Source organism: Clupea harengus, chromosome 5, assembly GCF_900700415.2.
Source record: "Clupea harengus chromosome 5, Ch_v2.0.2, whole genome shotgun sequence".
In the NCBI taxonomy this organism is placed as follows: Eukaryota; Metazoa; Chordata; class Actinopteri; order Clupeiformes; family Clupeidae; genus Clupea; species Clupea harengus.
In genome coordinates this window covers 725,736-744,847 of record NC_045156.1, presented here as the reverse complement: position 1 = coordinate 744,847, position 19,112 = coordinate 725,736, and the positions used below count along the sequence as shown (strand labels likewise).

The 19,112-nt window shown below is 42.5% G+C and overlaps 4 protein-coding genes across 4 annotated transcripts in view; 3 read left to right on the top strand and 1 right to left on the bottom strand.

Annotated features, from left to right (window-relative positions):
* frmd4ba (FERM domain containing 4Ba) overlaps positions 1 to 3,239 on the top strand; it is a 28,529-nt gene extending 25,290 nt beyond the window's left edge. The window contains exon 23 of the mRNA XM_031567220.2: positions 1,660 to 3,239. Coding sequence (XP_031423080.1) covers positions 1,660 to 1,780 — 121 coding nt within the window. The 3' untranslated portion in view covers positions 1,781 to 3,239. The remainder of the gene's footprint in view (positions 1 to 1,659) is intronic.
* A 3,072-nt stretch (positions 3,240 to 6,311) lies between these two features.
* arl6ip5a (ADP-ribosylation factor-like 6 interacting protein 5a) lies at positions 6,312 to 10,526 on the bottom strand. The gene is made up of 3 exons (XM_012838651.3): positions 9,182 to 10,526; positions 7,518 to 7,735; positions 6,312 to 7,281 (listed from the first exon to the last, which is right to left on the bottom strand). The coding sequence occupies exons 1-3, from the start codon at positions 9,358 to 9,360 to the stop codon at positions 7,094 to 7,096; spliced, it is 585 nt and encodes a 194-aa protein (XP_012694105.1). The 5' UTR covers positions 9,361 to 10,526; the 3' UTR covers positions 6,312 to 7,093.
* A 626-nt stretch (positions 10,527 to 11,152) lies between these two features.
* trnt1 (tRNA nucleotidyl transferase, CCA-adding, 1) lies at positions 11,153 to 14,953 on the top strand. Its single transcript, XM_012838631.3, has 7 exons — positions 11,153 to 11,667; positions 11,937 to 12,130; positions 12,291 to 12,429; positions 12,569 to 12,695; positions 12,835 to 13,028; positions 13,384 to 13,637; positions 14,215 to 14,953. The coding sequence occupies exons 1-7, from the start codon at positions 11,538 to 11,540 to the stop codon at positions 14,455 to 14,457; spliced, it is 1,281 nt and encodes a 426-aa protein (XP_012694085.2). The 5' UTR covers positions 11,153 to 11,537; the 3' UTR covers positions 14,458 to 14,953.
* A 1,827-nt stretch (positions 14,954 to 16,780) lies between these two features.
* On the top strand, positions 16,781 to 18,781 carry avpr2ba (arginine vasopressin receptor 2b, duplicate a). Its single transcript, XM_012838619.2, has 2 exons — positions 16,781 to 17,920; positions 18,093 to 18,781. Exons 1-2 carry the CDS (start codon positions 17,053 to 17,055, stop codon positions 18,299 to 18,301), a joined length of 1,077 nt encoding a protein of 358 aa, XP_012694073.1. The 5' UTR covers positions 16,781 to 17,052; the 3' UTR covers positions 18,302 to 18,781.
* Positions 18,782 to 19,112: the final 331 nt, after the last annotated feature.

Genomic DNA, 19,112 nt, shown 5'->3' with positions numbered 1-19,112 from the left:
CCTGCTTTATGGCCCCCACCTCTCCCACAGATACGGCTCCTGTCCGCCACGTGCGCCCTGCTCCTGGCCCGAGCACCACCGCCTGCCCCAGAACCTTCCTACTGCCTCTTTCCCTGCTTGCTCTTCTTCTCACCTGTCCTCTCGTCCACCTTCCTCATCCTCCTCACCTTCTTCCATCCGGTACCGGGTGGATCAGTCCGGCCCCCCAGCCCGGCAGCTGGCCGGCTCCAGACCTGAGAGATATAATAAGTCCCCTCTTTGCTAAGTGTAGCCACACTAGTAAGTAAAGCCAGCGTGTGGTTTGGCTGGTAGTGTGCCTTCGGTGTGGCATGGCTGCCTGTGTGTTCTTGATTTTTGCTTCATTCTGTTTCTTTCTTGGATGTTTTGTTTTGATTTATTTAGTTTTTGTTCTTTTGAGTAAGCTGATACTGTCTTACCAAGGCTGAAGTCTGTGTGTGCTGTTGCTGCTGCTGCTGTTGTTGTTGCCGTTGTTGCCGTTGCTGCTGCCACATTCACCATATGTTCTTGATACCAAGATATCAAGTCGTCTGCCATTGAAACTGCAAACGCATGTTATTCATGGCCTTTGTTGTGTGTGTGTGTCTGTCTGTGACAAAGTGCTTGCTTTGTGAGACGCAAACTTGATTAATCAGCAGTGGTCACATTTTTCTAATAGTGTATGAGTATACATGTGTTTGCGCGCACACACACACACACATATATATATGTATATATATTCACACTCATGGACACACACACACACACACACACACACAAGTTCATTAGTTGCTGTCATATACTGAATTATTTTACTCCAGCATGATATCTACCAAATTACCCAACAGAACTACCCAACCTCCTAGTTGTTCTACCCCGGTGTTGACCCTTCACTCCCCTTCTCATGTGCAGACATCCCCCAGAGGGTGTGAGGCGGAGCTCTGATAGGCTATGGCAAGCCCCAGCTCCATTAGACATGCATGGTGCAGTTGGCTATGACCCTGAGCAGCAATATTACAGTGCCAGTCAAAGGCGTAGCACTGTGACGGTGAGACGCTATTAACCCCCCCCCCAGCAATGCACAGTGTTGTCACTCGGGTGATGAATGAATCATTGACGTGGACTAAAACTGGTTTCATCTCCTCTCTTTAACCCCGACTGGTGGTTCTCATGTACCCTGATCAAACATCTCACAGAACTGGTGGTGGCATGGTGTTTCAGAGTGTGGTGGTGTTGGTGTTCAGGGTAAAAGAAAATGTGACCCCTGTGTTTGCTGTGTGCTGTGTGTCTTGACTTGGACTGGATAAGATGGTGTTTTCTGTGTGAACTCTTACAGAGGTGCAAACATTTTTAAGCCTGTGTTGCATCAGTTATAGCGAAAAACAAAGTTGATGGAAACTATTCAAGATTTTAGTTTTTTTTCTGTTGGCCTAATTTAAAGCATGCCAAGTGGTAAGATGTTAATTTACTACTGGACAGTCAGAAATTGACTGACCACTGTTGACAACCCAGGCTTAAATAATTCTAATTTCACCTCAAACCTTGTTCTCCCATCTTGGCTGAAGTGTTTCGCTTTTAAGGTTTTTTTTTTTTTTTTTAGTTTATTTTGGATATGCATGCCTCAACACACTCACTCATCCACATTGTTTCATTTTGTTTCAGGTCATACACGGATGTGAACCAAATGGACGAACACACAGGCAGCCAAATGAACAGCAGTTTCGATTCTGAGGATCACGCACTGCACTGGCACGAGGACTCCAAACCTGGGACAATAGTATAGGGGAGCCCACCATGCACCCAAGCTGCCTGATCCACTCACTGGATTTCTCCACGTGCCTTCAGAATGAACTGCTTCTGTCTTTCTATAGGCAAAGGGCTCCCAAAGATTCAAAAAGCAACAGCCTCAAAGGAATGTAACCAGATAAGAACCTGAAGCTATGTGCGATCAACCAGTTTTTTTTTTTGTTGCGAGATGTAGCCTCTTCAAAGAAAAAAAGAGTGAAGCTGAACTCCCCATGGTGCGATCTGCGTGTTCCAGGGTGAACTGTCAATATTTTTTTTGGGGTGGTGTTTGCGTGATAATGGCACTTGCATACTTTTTTTGTGTGTGTGGACTTTTTGCACTTGCACAAGGCTGCTGTGACCTGTTGGGTTTATCTGTGGGATGTTATTACCAGGATAATGACTGCATCGCTCCCACACAGTAAGCCCCAGAGCAGCCCACATTAACTAGGGAAGGATTTCTAAGTCATTGTAACAATTAACGTTGTAAATGAAGGATTTAACACAACTGGACTTTGGATTCTAAAGTGGTGCTGCTGTCTTGCAGTCATCTCCACCTGAAAAAACGAATCAGATCATACAAGATCATACCCTTATACCCTGGATGTCCTGAGCTACTGAACACGAATCATCTCAGTCCTTTTTTTTGGAGGAAATACTTGTTTGTTGACACTGCTCGTGGCCATGCATGAGGCAGTTTGTTCAAAGCGCTTCCCCCTCATGAACTCATCACCCATGGTGGGGCTCCATCTGGCCCAAGTGGCAGCCTGGCTGCGACTCCTCACAATACTGGAAGTAACAAACACCCCCCTCAGTAGAATCTGTACAGTCGACCGTCGCTTTAGTATTCATACTCCCATTTTCAGTGTTTGTGACCTTTTGGCCACCCGTAGTCTTACAGAGTCCAGTCTTTAAGTATGAATCACCGGGCCTGCATTTCTATTGGTTTTGAAGTGAATTAACCATCTTCTTATTTAGTACCATCCCAATGATCGTGTTCACTGTAATGGTAATATTACACATAGTAATGACCCCCCCCCCCAACCACTCTGAGAATGCCTACTGTCTCCCATGCTGGAATCCATGGTCTGGTGCTCTTTTATTTCCCTCCTACCTAACAGGGGAAATCTGTATGTATATGTTGATAATGTAAAAAGAATTTACTACTTTTGTCTCCTTTTTTTCACATTTTTTTTTAGATTTTTTTTAAATGTGTTTTAAGAAGCATGTAATATATAGCTATCAAATTTGTTAAGCTGGTTCTTAGTAATTTGTATCATTTGAGATGCATTTGAATAAAAACAAAGACTCACCAAGAAACGTATGAGTGTTGCCTCCTATTTAAAAGCAACAAACCGTATGTTTGCATTTAGAATATTAGCAAAAGGTTTTTAGTGTAATACTGGCTTAATGTCAGCAGAGAATTCCAGTAAAACCTCCACTCTAATTGTGGAAAATGAAGAAGGGTCTGGTGAGCACGCCCTAAAGGGATTGTTATATACTCAGTCTGATGTGGTGATCATGGTCTTAATCCCAAACTTTAGGGATGTATATTCAAAGAATCCTGGGTGGTGACTTATGCTCAAGTCAAGATTTCCATTAAATCCATTTAATTAAGCAGCTGAATTAATGTCCACTGAGCCATTGTAATTACTTAATGGGCTTTTGCCTCCAAGGTAGTTCAATGCTGTAGTGCTTTTTCCCCCTTTTAAAAAAATTAATATCCTGAAGAAATAATTGTTTTCAGCAATAACACTGGAAAGATCTCACCGGTGATCACAAACATGTGGTGTTTTGGAAAAAACTAGAAAGGTCTTAGTTTGGATAAAAGCTTAGGCTTGTGAGAAAGCTTCAAATCACGTTTCCCATAGGGTCAGTTAGTGCTCTATGGAAAGCTGCACATGATCATGGCTGTATCAGCTAATAATGACTTTGTTTGAATTTGTTTGTTATAACTGCTAGTATATGCATAATTTCAAAACGGGAAGTGTGCTTAATTATAGAGTGGACTGCTGTGTGAATGCAGTTAACCCGAGGCAGTGCAGTCGACACTTTAAAGTGGCTGGAAGAATGAGTTTGCTGCATACTCAACCCTCTCTCATGCACACAGGGGCGTTTGGTCAAACAGGTTTTTTCCCTCTCTGAAGAAAACTAGAATAACCAGAAAGCATCTGATGGAGAGACCCACCCTTTCTAGTGACTGTCTCTCGTCTCGTCTCCTCTAAATAAACAAGAGCATGTCAGGGATTAGGCCGTGTCTCCTGTGTGTTTGTATGAGAGGTGTGTGTGTCTGTGTGTTTGTATGAGAGGTGTGTGTATGTCTGTGTGCCAGCGTGTTCAAGGGAATGCATCACTGTTTAGTGAAATGGTCTATGTCCATCATGTGTGCTTCTTTTCTTTTGTTTACCCTCGGGCACAGGCCCTTGTCTATGTCAAACACTCGGCCCCTTCTTTTCATTTACTCTCCTCTCTTGCCATCAGTCACTGCCCTCCCCTTGAGGCTGAGAGGCAGGAGGAACTGGGCTGGGCTGGGCTGGGCTGGGAGGCCCCTTCTGAGAGTGAAGGCACTGCAGCTGCGGTGACCTCTGACCCTCGGGGGGGGGGAGTGCTTCGGTCTTCCAGGTCTCCTTGAGTATGTTTGGCTGCCTGGCTGGCCGGCTGGCTGCAGCTGTCCCTCTCCGTCTCTCCCCGGCCCTACGCCACACTGCTGCTGCAAACACCAGCTGCGCACACCCCATTACCCACACCACCCCACTCACATAAAAGACAATGAGCTTTTTTTTCCCCCTTCTTCCAGCTCCACACCTCCTCACCTCCCTCCTGCAGTCATCCACCTTTAACGCTGAGCGCAGTTTAGTGCTGAGTGAGTTCGGATGGAAGCAGAGGAACCCCATCATGCTCGGGTCGAAGCTCTCATGTATCAGGAGGTAATATGGGGGTTTCAACAATGGTGCAATCGCCACACTCCCCTGCACCGGGCACTTCTAACGCCAGGAGGTGGGAAATGTCGTATCAGAGGCTGGCTCACCTGCACTTGAAGGGCAGAGAGGATGAGGTCATTTAACCTTTATGGGCCAGGGGGGAACAGTAGCTCCAGGGAAGAGTAGTTCTGCTTGGATGAAAGAGCTCTCATGAGAGACAGGGTCTTCCAAACTGGATAATGACAGTGTGAATCTAACTATAATCACTCAAGGGGACGGAGAATGACACTGAAGTCAGTCCTGTGAGGCAACTAGAGTGTACTGTAATTGCCCATGATGATTATATGCACATTGTCGAAGTGATGCATCAATACTGACAATTTTGTTTGCAAATAACTCTTCAGGCCTATTTGCTCTTGCAAAACACTGAACAAGAGACAGATTTCTCCCTTCAACATCACAAACGAGAGAAGCCAAGTAAATCTTTCAGAATTTGCAAGCCTGAGCTTGTACTCTGGCTGTACTCACTGACATTAATTTTTCTAATAAATATCCAACTTCAAAACAGTACAATTCCTGTTAGTGCTTGCAAACGCTGGAGCTGTGAATATTTGTGTAGTTGCTCAAACAGCTGTATGTGCTCCACAAGGAACCTTTCTATTATTCCTTTGCCAAGTCTAACCCCAAAGACCCCCTTACAGCCATTGCCCCCCCAAAAGTCTCTCACAACAGAGAGTAGGTTACAAGAAGAGCCTCAGAACCCTTAGTTCAGATAGATCAGAAACTCTGTCACGTGCTACACCCACGCGTGTTCTAAGGGCAAAGCGCCAAAGGAACGTCTGCTGAGAGGCCTGTAGTTCTTCGACAGTGGCCTGTTAAAGAGGTCCATCTAACAGCTGCAGGGGAGTGGGCACAAGAGCCTCTGTGTACGACCACCCCATTGCACAAGACCAGAGTCTGCTAGGTGAAGACCCCGGAGGGGAAAGTACAGTGGAGGCAACGCATAAATCAGGTTTGCACACTACGGCGAGAACCCAAACAAAAGGGCACAGAGTGCTGCACCTGAGTTAGCTCAGCGTGGCCCCTCCACCTCCCCACCTCCCCTTCTCCTGTTTCCCTAGGCAACAGTACAAACAGACTGAGCGAAGTTAACCTTTTAAGTCGACCGCTTCCAAAGAGAGCACAACTTTTGGCCTAACAACAGTCACACAAACTAAACAGACGAGAGGTCCTCATACTCACCTACACATTACACACCTCTTTTGACACACACAGACAGAGAGATTCCACACTGACTTTTTGTAGCCCTTTATGAGTGCTAAAGAGCTGACTCATCGATCCTGAGCAGATATCCTCAGAGAAACAGCAGATAAATCTGCTCAGGCGCAGCACAGCACAGTGCTCAAATCCACTCTATAATCTTCTCCAGGCCATTGATTAGGCACAGGCTGGGAGCAGAGGCAAAGGAACCCTATCAATCACTGTGAAGGTGCTGTCAAGATAAAAAAAAAACACATCCGAGAGGCCGGATACCCATGCAGAGGGGCGAGCAGTATGAATATGTGCTCTTTTGAACATGGACCATTTCACAACTAAATCTCACTTTGATTCAATTTAAAGGCCTTTGGCTCTTTATTTGAAAAGATTGCATAGATTTACATTGAGTTATTTGAGGTTCATTATTACACACACACAATAGTCCCTCATACAAACTTTGGAATCAATGATTAAACAAAAACATTCAAACCATGTTTTTTTCAATGCCCCTGCCTCTTCAACTTCATGTATCTATTTGGTAAATATTTTAACTGTATTTCTGGATAAAAATAAAAGAAATCTTACTATTAAACTGTATGAAACAACTGAAAAACTAACAAGAGACCTGCCTCACAGATGTCCTTGCTTACTTTAACAACCCATCTCTTGCGTTGTACATTTGAGGCTTTTAAAGCCAAGTGACCTGAACAGAAACTTTTTTTTTATCTTACTTCTGATTGCATATTGGTACAAAGGACACTGCAAATTCAACATTTTGGAAAGAAAGAATACACTTTGCATTTCATGTTATTGTAGCCCAGTCACAGGGGGAGTGTGTGTTTAGCTCTGAGAATGTCCTGACAGCGTGATGGAGTCAAACATTGCTCCTGAAGACTGGTGTGCCCAGCATGTAAACTACGTTGGATTTACAAACAATGCAATCCTTCACATTCCGTGAACTGTATTCAAGAAAGACACATCATTGACACTACCTGGAGTAGAGTTCAGTTTCCTAGCATCATTCAGTTCTAACAAACTGTGTGTATTTCTATCTGTTATGTGTGTTCATGTGTGTGTGTGTGTGTGTGTGTGTGTGTATACCATTAACATAAATCTGCCATTCACATTCTTTGTCAGTCATTCAGTTTCTTCCTCATTTCATTCTCCAGGAAGTCCTGAATCTTGTTTATGCTCTCTTCCTGTTGACCCAGTGATTCCAGGATGATCCCCATTGGAGACTTCTTTAGCCCCACCACCTCCATCTTATTCTCCAGCTTGTTCTTCATGTTACGCAGGCGCAGCGAAGCATGGGCGAAGACCACTGTGATTCAAAACAGACAAATCGTAAAAACACGCACATCACGAGTCCAATGTTTTACCCTAATACTCTTTGTGAACTTCAGGCACATCTGAACCGATTCCTGGGATTGTTTCACCTGTACATTAAATAAGCAAGCACACAAGCATAATCTCATGATACCTCATGGGACACTAAGAGGAAGTTAGACGCAAAATGCGAATGAGCTCACAAAACCTTCTAAAGCACAGCAGACTCACACAAAAGGGGGAAGGAGATTCCGAAGATGAATACCATGACTCCTCCAAAGAGGGACATGAGGAAATAGCTTGCCAGCATCACCACAAACACAAACAGGGTGGGGTTCTGTGTCTTGAAGCTCTTGATCATGGCCTTGTTCTCCGCACCCCATACCGAGCCCATGAAGACCAGCGTGACCACAGTTCCCCCAAGCATCATGTCAAGAGGATTCGTTAACCTATAAATATCACACAGCAAATCACAAATATAAATGATAATACACATTTAAATGAAAGACTGCTCAGATAAACTTACACAACACAATACTGGCAATCTGTCAGCTTGTAAACATGATCAAAATCCTGTGTCACTAGTGCCTCCCTGTGGCTACATACTGAACTTCTTTTCTAGGACTTTAAACAATACATCTAAAACAGCGATTTGTAGATTTGCTTAGTTGTAAAAGGAAACAAATCTAATTACAAGTTTAATATGAAGATTTTCAAATATGTGTTTTATAGTTTTAAAGAATAAACAGGTGTAATGAAACATTCTATTTTCCTTTCACCTAAATGCTTTTAAAAATCTCATGTCAGTTCAGATTTCAATTTTTTCAAGCTTGCATAAACCCACAGCCCAAAACCAAAACTGAACCATAAATAATGAGGGGGACCTACACTAATACTAACACTAAACCAGACACTGAAAAGAGACTTTACTAACTCCCACTGAACTGAACAGGCTGATGAAGCTGCACATTAATGAGCAGCTGTTTTAGCTGGGGAAGTTCCTCACCTCCTCATCCCCCTTCAGCTGCTGATGTTTTGGCTTATGGAGAGCTGCTGCCCCCAGCAACCATGTGTCATCATTGTGAATTAGCCAGACACTGACTATATTTAGAAAAATGGCCTCTGCATGTCCACTGAGTGGGCTTCCTCAGTACGACTAATCCTCAGATGTGCAGGACTGTTGGTTTTCCATTCCCCTACTATTAGATGGAAATGTTCCACACCATGATGGCTATTAATACTGTATTGTTTGTGTTACACCTGGAAGCCCTCAAATATGTAAGCCTTTGGAGCCTTTTATTTTGAATTTTTCAGTGAGTGTGTCCAGACTAAAAATATCCTATCCAAATGTTCTTTTGTTCTTACTTGCCCTGTTGTGGGCTATGGTGTGTCTACAGTAGCCTCGACAAACTGTATCTGAGGCAGTTCAGTAACCTAGTGAGAGAGCAAATGATCCTTTCGAATGTGGTGCAATGTTTTATCATAAGGCAAACAGCTCACCACCAGCATGTAAGAAGCAATGTTACACAACAGACATTGTGTCGTTAAATGGTCTAAACACATACTTTAAATGCACAGATGCACTGCTTATAATCACAGCTGATTGTGGAGCAAACTCCACACACTGACCTGACCCTATACTCTGACCTGACGCGTGATGCCCGATAGCTGTGATGCTATCGACACATTCTGGATAGAGTAAACAGCATTCTCCAAGATTAGAATCACTTGGCCACATAGACAATATAGTTACGTACCAATTCACTAAGTAAGTCAACCCTCCTGAAACGGTAACAAGAGCAATAACAGGCTAAAACACGATTTTGGCTATCTTCTTTAACGTTATGCAAGAAAGTGAAGACTTTTGTTTTGAAAATTCATCTCTGTAAGCTTACCCCACAAGTAGGAAGACAACGATTGCCATCGCCAGATAATTAGTTTGGTAGTACATAAGATTACTGACAACTCTGTTGTTCCATTTTGCCAGGTCGCGCACATCGGGTTTGGCGAACCTTTCGGACCCAGGGAAAAAGTCATCCCAGGGTCTGAGTGCTGCTATCTCTACTTTAGCCATTTGGCTACTGTAGTTGATGACAGCTTGTTGTGACTTCAGCTACAGTTCCTGGTCGGTATTCTCGCGATGTTTTGTGAACAGATTCTGAAAATGATGGTGAGCAGTAGATAGATGCACAAGCGTTGTATTGGAGTAGCTGTGCACACTTTGACCTAAGGCGAGCCCCTTAAGTCACGAAAAGAGTATTTGGGGGCAAGTAACAATGGGCAAGTGTTAATAAGTAACAAGTTTATGCTTACGTTGACAGGAGAACACGCGTAACTTTTCTTTTGTGTTAAATGGCTTAGATAGGCTATGTTGATAACGGTGATTGGTTCAGTTAGTTCAGTTGTAGGCCTTGATAACGTCCTAATACATAAATAAAATCACGGAGATTAAGTTTTAAAGACACTGTCTTGCAATCATATAGGCCAGGTTAATAATTGGGGCTCATGAAGTTAAAAGATTAAATAAAAAAAATGTCTTAATGCTATTGATTGCTATGCTTAATACTTAAAGATTAAGATTTTCGTTTCGAACACAGATTAGTCAGTGAAATAGAAAAGAAAGTGGTTACATAAATAAATGGTTTAGAACGTAGGCCTATAGTTCTAGGTTGCAGAGCTTGGTCTTCATTGAAAACATGTAAGGGATTAAGTATAGTCTGCCCATCATTCTTGACAAATAAATCCTGACAGGACCAACAGGATCATGATGCACAGCGGAAACCCACAACATTCTCAGAACAATGGCAGAATTATATGTAATGCTATTGCCTTCTTTTAAAGGTATTGTATGCTGTTTTTGTGATGTAGGCTACTTTTGCATGTGTTTGTGTTAGATAAATTAATATAAAGACGTTAATATTAATGAGACAGAGACCAGTAATCAGAATTACACCAGCGTTTTATCTTTTGCAAAAGAAGGAGAGTGTCACAACCAAATATCATGAACAAACTCCAAAGATGAGCTGGGCGCAGACAGCCTTTATATGAGTATAAAAAACATGTTTCATGAGCAGACACGGGGCGTTATTCTGTCCCAGGATGTTGATATGTCTGTTTCTTATCACTACAGAAGTGCTCTCAAACATGTATTTCAAAGAAGAACAGCATGTATGGCTATCAGTAAAAACAGGTTGTATGCCTCAGTAAAACAGGATAAGCATTCAGATTGAAAATAGAATAACATTGTATTACATTTCTCCATCAGTTTGAAATAGAATAGTTATTTTTGTATTCTATTGAATAGGCTATAAGGCTACTATGAATAAAGAAATGTATACAAACTCCTCCTTCAACAAAAAGTTAGGTGACACTTGCATGATTGCAAGAATGTAATTAGATTTAATTTGAACATGACCGTCATATCATACACATCGACCTTCCCTACTTGCTTTTTAGGGGCTACATGTTTGTGTTTTTTTTTTAGGGGCTACATGTGTCAAACAGGGGCAAACCCCCTAGTGACGCCATCAGCATGAGACTCGTCCCATGGTCTATTTATTACATACATTAGGAGGTTACACACTAGTGTCCGATGTGAATGTGAGTCGCGCATGCGAAACTCTTTACGTCACCTAAGGTCCGCTATGTTGTACGGCACTTCCGGATTCGCTACGATGTGAAACAAACAGTAACAATAGGCACTTTGAATAGGTTTGTAAAGAGAACTATTGACATTACATATTGATACATGAGAGGGGCGCTATTCCCAACGTCCATTCCTCGGTGTGTGTGTCCTCCAGCGTCCATCCCTCCGGACGTCTGGAGACAACGACTCATTTTCATTACAACCTGATTAACAACACACTGCCATCTCATCTGTTATAAAGAGAAGAGACTCCTTGATCTCTGTCTTCACCACCGGACACTGGTAGTGTAGCGTACTGTTTTAATGTCGTAAAATGGCGCGTGCGCAACTCACACCAACATTTGACTCGCATCGGCAGCAGCGACAACCGTCAGCATGTCAGTAAAGTGAATTCGTACCATTACCATAGACATGAAGTTTGTATGAATCTGAACAGTCTTATATTTTCGCATCGGCAAGCAATTGGGGCAGGTAGCTGGTTAGACTAGCTCGCTGGCTAAAAATATTTAGCAACTCAACGTCACGTACAATAACTCTGCTAAACGAAGGATTTAAAAGTGTCGTAGATGAAGGCCTTTCTTCGTACTGTTTACATGGGCTAACAAATGTGGGGACGAATATTGCTGTGCCCCGCTATTGGAGTACGTGTTTTGAGTCGAAGACATCTCTTCACTATGCAGTTGAAAACGAAGGACTTTCAGTCACTATTTACAGATGGACTGAATGGTATTGCAGGTAAGTTTTTTTTTTTTGTCTCTCTTTCGTTTGACTTGGTATATGAGTAGAAGTTCTTGCTACGGGTTCATTGGTTATGTGTGCGTTGTGTATGTGGGCTAGCATTACATACGCTTTTGACATTTGGTTTACGTCGTAAAGACCATACATGGACTCGTATTCATAAATTCCTGATTCAGATCACTTTTCTTTCGTTACACGTATTAATTCTAACAACACAACTTATAACACTAGCAGTAATAAAAAGTGGTATACTTTTGCACTTCAAGGTCTGTTTGAGAAGAACCAGTTTGAGTTGAGGATCGCTGGAGGAGCAGTACGAGATCTTCTCTCTGGGAAGCGACCGGAGGATGTGGACTTTGCCACAACCGCCACCCCAGAGGAGATGAAGAAAATGTTCCAAGCTGCAGGAATACGTATGATCAATAACAAAGGCGAGACGCATGGCACCATCACAGCCCGAGTAGGTCACAACCAGCAGGCTTTGGAGCACAGTAGAATCAGCCTACTGAAGAGAGTGAAAAGTGTCCAACATACTGTGTATTGCTCTTAAATCTGTATAGATTTGTGAGTGTGTGTGTGTGTGATTATTAAATGTTTGTTTGGATTGTGTTTTTGTGCAGCTGCACAATGAGAACTTTGAGGTGACCACTCTGCGTGTGGATGTTCAGACGGATGGACGACATGCAGATGTGGAGTTCACCACAGACTGGCAGGTGGATGCTGAGCGCAGAGACCTCACCATCAACTCCATGTTTTTAGGTGAGCTACCAGTCTCTTCCTGTTCCTTCCTCCCTGAGTGAGAGGGTATAAAAAAGCATCAAATATCATACATTTATATCAGGTTACACTTGGTTGTGCCAGATGCATATGCCAATCTTCTGATTGTGACTTTGGTTAGGACTGGATGGCACACTGTATGACTACTTCAGTGGATATAAGGACCTCCAGAACCGAAAAGTACGGTTTGTTGGCAGTGCTTCCCTCAGGATACAGGAGGACTACTTGCGAATTTTGCGATATTTCAGGTACATCAACACCTGCCGCATGATTTCGTGATATATTTGACAGTATATGTATTTATCAGATATCTATATTAACATTTTCTGTGTGTATTTCTCTGTCCATTGATCTTCCATTCTCTCTCCACATCACTGTGGTGCTTAGGTTCTATGGGAGGGTGGCCTCTGAGCCAGGAGAGCATGATCCCGAGACCCTTGAAGCCATCAGGGACAACGCCCGTGGCCTGGCATCCATATCTGGAGAGCGTATCTGGGTAGAGCTGAAGAAGATGATGACAGGAAATCACGCTGCACACTTAGTAGAACTCATCTATGAGCTGGAGCTGGCACAGTACATGGGTGAGGTTGGAGAGCTGTGACACATCTGGTTCAAGGCTTGCCTATACTTTCAGATAGCAGTTCAGAAAGAAAACATACATTTGTTGTAAGGGAGTTTAAGAGTAGTCCTCAAGGAGATCGATGTTGATGTCCTTGTCAATGGGTACTTTTAACTATTGATTTAAAAAAAAAAAAAAAAAAACAGTCATATGAGATTCCCATTTTGGAGAACAGACAGTTAGGTTTACATTTATATTTCTGTAAAACTGTTCCACACATCAGAAAAAATGTAATCAGTTTGATGTCCTAACAAACACTTACCAAAGAAAAAAGGTTGTGACCAAAACGTTAATCTCCTGTTATGTGCCTTTTCTAGGTTTGCCACCAGAGGGCAATGTTGAGGAGATGAAACGAGTATGGCACTGTGCTCAAAGCTTGTCTCCAAAGCCTATGACTTTTCTCTCAGCGTTGTTGCGCAGCATGGACGACGTGGACAAGCTGGACCTGCGGCTCCGGATCTCCAAAGAGGAGAAGACGCTGGGCCTCTTCCTGGTCAAACACAGGCGGGACCTCGTCAAGGGTCAAGATGACGACAACCGGCTCAGGCCTTACACAGATTTAATCATTGACGTAAGCAGAAACAATGTTTGTTTACACAGATTTCATCATTGATGTAAGCAGAAGCCGTGTTTGGCAGTTTAGTTTGAAATAGTTGACTGTTTTCATTCAGCTCTGACTTCCTGTTGAGTAAATAGGAAGCAGTGTTTGTATGTCCAGGGACCATTTACTATTACCTACCCTTAGTGTAAATAATATTTTAGTCTGTTTTTTCCTCCTGTGGGTATTCATATAAAGTAAATTACATTGTGGTAGAATTTGCTTTCAAATGAACTGGAAAGGTGAACTGTTTTGGATACATGAAATATTTTGCAGAATAGTTCAGAATAGTTCACTCACTGAGAACCAAACAAATGCATTTCTTTGGAAAGTTTATTTATTTGTTCCTGAAAAAGCTATGGAGTTGAGAGCCCAAATAGTCGTAGTCTCAATTGTTAACTGTTGCATGTGCTGAGTGAAGACTGTTGGTGTAATACATTTGGGCCTTCAGATGTGTATTCTTTGTTGAGGGGACACATTATATGCGTGGAGTGAAAACATACTAGTATTTCTAACAGCACCTCATAATGGGTTATGTGTGGGTCCGCAGAGCCGGGAGGTGGATATTCAGAATAAAATCTGTGAGCTGCTCAAGTACCAGGGCGAGGAGAAACTTCTTGCCGAGATGACGAGCTGGTCCATCCCTCGCTTCCCCGTCAGTGGGCATGACCTGAGGAAGATGGGCATCACGTCAGGCAAGGAGATTGGCACCACCTTGCAGGGCCTACGTGACACGTGGAAGAAGAGTCGCTACCAGATGGACAAAGAGGAGCTCCTCAGTACACTCAACTAGTCCTGAAAACAGAATTGTGGGATGGGGAGCGCTAAGGAGTTGGCTGGTTTCAGAGCATACACACACACACACACATCCACATCCACATCCCGAATCCACAAGTAACTTTTTTTTCTTAAAGACATTTTTGTTGGGATTTTGTTGGCGTGCTGTCAACAAGTGCTGTGTGGATTATGGATATGAGTAATATGGCGAGCTGCAGCTGTGGTATTTACAATTTGCATGGATAATTTGAGTTCTTTTGTATTTTCAAAGGCCATGGATACTGGAAAGAAGGTGGCTATTAGAGCTGATTTGCTTCCCGTGTGGATAGACTGCATCATTTTGTGTTGCCTGTGTTCTGGAGTGATAACTTATTGATGAGGTACAGACCATTGAGAATAATTTGGCATTGTTCAGATGTTCTTGCTATGCATCATTGGCGGTTCTGTGGTACCGGTCCTATGTACTCTTTTCTGCCAATAAACAATTTCCACTGCTGTCCACAGTAGAGGCACCTTTTTGTCAGAGTGATTTCTTAGTTTGTCAGGTGTCTTACAATAACCTAGGTTTGACTTTAAGTGTGTGTGTGTGTGTGTGTGTGTGAGGTGACATCAGAATTGAGGGATGGATCAGTGCAGAAAGCCTGCTCTAGAATAGGCAACATGTGACATCACACTGGGGCAAACGTTCTCTTCTCATCACGAAATGAAACCAAAGCATTAAGCCAAGAGAACTGTAGAGTGGCTTCAGGATTCAGTCCAGATTTGAATCCCATAGAACATATTTGACAAGACTTGAACCTGGGGTTTCACAAATGCTCTCTCAATCGGCTTTGACTGAGCTTAATAATAATAATACATTTTATTTCACAGCGCCTTTCATGTCACTCAAGGACGCTTTACAATTTAAAACAGGAGTTAAGGGGCTGCTCCTGGAAGACTGGGAGAACCTGCCCACATCGGTATATTCAAAGCAAGTAGAGGCTTTAGTGGGGAGATTTTTCTAGCTGTGACAGCTGCCAAAGACTCTAAAATGAAAAGGTGTCTCAATGCTTATGCAGACACCTTTTTAGGGTGTTTAATACATTTACAAAATAACAAATATTATTTGTAGTTATGGGTTAAGATGGAGGGTAAAAGGGTACACAAAACATTGAAAAAGTTCTGAATACAGTGTATAGGAGGACTGTTCTCTGTATTAGGTGCATTGTTGAGTACTGATGCTCATAGACAACTCAGCACTGAATGGCTATCTTTCTGTCTACGCCAAACCCACCTTTGATGTTTGTTGCCAAAAAGCTATATTTGGTCTCATCTGACCATATAACTCGGTCCCATTGAAAGTCTGACTTCCATTTGGCATTTAGTTTGTTGTTGATTGACAGCAGAGGCTTTTTTCTGGCAACCCTCAAAAACAACTTGTGGTGATGTAGGTGGCATCTAATGGTAGTCTTGGAGACTTTCTGACCCCAAGACTCAACTAACCTCTGCAATTCTCCAGCTGTGATCCTTGGAGATTCTTTTGCCAGTCAAACCATCCTCCTCACGGTGAGTGGGTTCAATTTACAGACAGGTCCTCTTCCAGGCTGATTCCTTACATCTCCTGTCGCTTTAAACTTCTTAATTATTGCCATGATAGTGGAAATGGGTATTTTCAACTGTTTAGAGGTTTTCTTATATCCATTTCCTGATTTGTGCAGCTCAACAACTTTTCGTCGCACATTGTCACTGTGTCCTTGGGTCTTTCCCATAGTGATGAGTGACTAAGGGAATTTGGCCTGTGTGACACTCATATTTATACCCCAGTGAAACAGGAAGTCATGGTTGACCACTAATCAAACAGGTGATCTTAAAAATGTAAAACATGATTGGAAATATATTTCAGTTAGATTTTAATTAGAAGATTTTCTAGGGGTGCCAATAATTGTGGCAGACATGTTTTGGAGAAAAATATGTATTTAATGTCAACATTTTTTTTTCTTTCAATAATTTTACTTCAATGAAAAGGTAAGATTTTTGTGAATATTTTGAGTGAAAGACCAAGAAGATTAACAGCAAAGACATATTTTTTCATAGCCTCTTTTGCTCATATTCACTAAGGGTGCCAATAATTGTGGAGGGCACTGTATATATATATACAGCTTCTGTTGTGCAGTGTCTATTTTTGTTGAGATAAGTTGTACATGTTTCTTACCCCACAATTATTATGCATTTCTATTGATAATGTTCCCCTATAATTCTTGAATACATTTGTTTGCATCTCTCAGGGTCTCTCAGTTTGCACCTTCCACAGGTTGGCTCATCCTTCCAACTACAGTGAGTGACGTTTCCCATCTCATCTAAGGGAAGGTAATGCAATGCCGCGGTGCTGAAGGAAAGCTCCTCCTCCTGGAATAAAAGCCCAACATGCGCAACTTTTTATTCACACTCCACCGTTCAGAAGGGGGTTCTACGCGCAAACCTTTCCCTTACAGAATTTTGAAATATTTTACCATCTTGACCATTTTTGTTGATTTTGGCGCGTTGTAGTCTACTAAAAACGACTGAGAATGTAGAGTAAATAGGTTCCGTCACACTGGCTTCTTGGTCATCATAAAGGGTCAAAAAGAAAAAAATGTTTCCCTTCACGTCAAATGCAACTAATTTCAGTTTAACACCGGAAACTAACGCTGATAACCCGCGAGATGAAAGTCTGGCGCGAGTTGAAATAGCGGTTCTCAGCACCATCTTCCTCTGCGCTGCAGCGCTGAACTTTGGGCTCCTGTTGGTTCTTTGGAGGAGAAGAAAACAGATGTCTCGAATGCGCGTATTCGTCTTTCATTTGTGCCTGGCGGACCTTGTCGTCACTTTTTTTCAGGTGTGCCCTCAATTAATATGGGATATAACCGACAGATTCAGCGGTCCTGACGTGTTATGCCGGTTGGTGAAGTACCTCCAGGTGGTTGGCATGTTCGCCTCTACTTACATGATCGTGGTTATGACCATTGACCGCTATCAAGCCATCTGCAATCCCATGGTCACTTTCCAGCGACGCCGTGCGCGATGGAACATCCCTGTTTGCATCGCATGGGGCATCTCGTTTGTCGGCAGCCTCCCCCAAATCTTCATCTTTTCTAAAGTTGAGATTGCCCCTGGGGTTTTCGAGTGCTGGGCTAACTTCATACAGCCATGGGGGCTGAAGACATACATAACCTGGACAACTCTAGTCATCTTCGTGTTGCCCATACTGACTGTCATTGTGTGCCAGGTGCGCATTTGTAGAGCAATTCAAATAAACCTCCACATGAAAACGCGCCAGGATGGGGAGGACGCTATCAAGCAACCACTGCCATCCAGAGCCAGCAGTGTCGCTGGGGTGTCTAAAGCAAGGATTAAAACAGTGAAAATGACTATAGTGATAGTGCTTGCCTACATTATCTGCTGGTCTCCATTCTTTACCGTTCAGATGTGGTCAGTTTGGGATGAAGACGCACCAACTGAAAGTGAGAAATATACTGATACAGCTGTCGTGTTTGTGAAGGTGTTCATTTCTCAACGTATTTGTAGTGGATGTGATCGTTTACATTTTAGGTTATTAAGTTATTAATTTTGTTATTAAGTGTAGATGCTCCTGAAATCCACGATTCCTCACACGATGCACTGTTTAATTTTCAGGTGCGGTATTTACCATCCTCATGTTGTTGTCCAGTCTGAACAGCTGTGCCAACCCTTGCATCTATCTCCTCTTCAGTGGGAAGTTTCCAAAAAGCATCATGGCACTTCTGTGTATGGAAGACGGCAGGGTTAAGGACTCTATCCCAGATGAGGCAACAGTGGTCAGCTCACTGTACATGAGCCTAAAGAGTTTATCGGAAACCAGGTGAGCCGGTCAGATTTCGGTCCATGTTTAGGAGCAACATTTCTTCGAACATGTACGAACAGACTATACATACTGCCTTGGAAAAACAGTTGCAAGTTGTTTTTCCTGTAAAACGCACTCTCCGTGATCTGTTTGAGTGGGGAATTGCTGTAAATAGCGCCTACTGAAAAGTTAAAGTCTTAAAATGAAATATGTTTTCCATTGTGCGTATCGACATTGCGTCAAGTAATCTATATTTATATGCTTGTTATGTAGGCTAGTCTTTTCAATGCATGGCAACCTGTGAACTTAACTGCGCAGAATAGTGGTGGAAAAAACGTGCTAAATGACTTCAATCATTTTATAAGGCAGTCGCATTTGTGTGAAGATTTTCACAGTCAACATGTTTAATGTGATAGGATAACTTACTCGAACTGTGTCATTGTTGCCACAATCGTTAGCGCATCATTTTGCTCCTACTGTGTTCAATAAAGAGTCAACAATTTCCCCGTGTTCGTCTTCACTCACCGTCATAACGAAATCTATTATTTATAACGACACATTTCGAATTCCTAGTGTGTCCCAAATGACAGACACACACTGAATTCAATGAACAATAATTTCATCAAGATATCCAGAACATTTACTGTTAAGACAGGACCAAAAAGTTGAAAATAAAGCACCGCCAAAGAAGGAAAACACAAATTCACGGTCAAGAAATGGTGTGAGAAGCATTAATCCACCTTTATCCGGCGTATCTCATTACCAATCTGGGTTTCATTCTTTGACGTAAAATTATTTGAGAATAGGCTAGGAATGGTGATTAATATTCACAA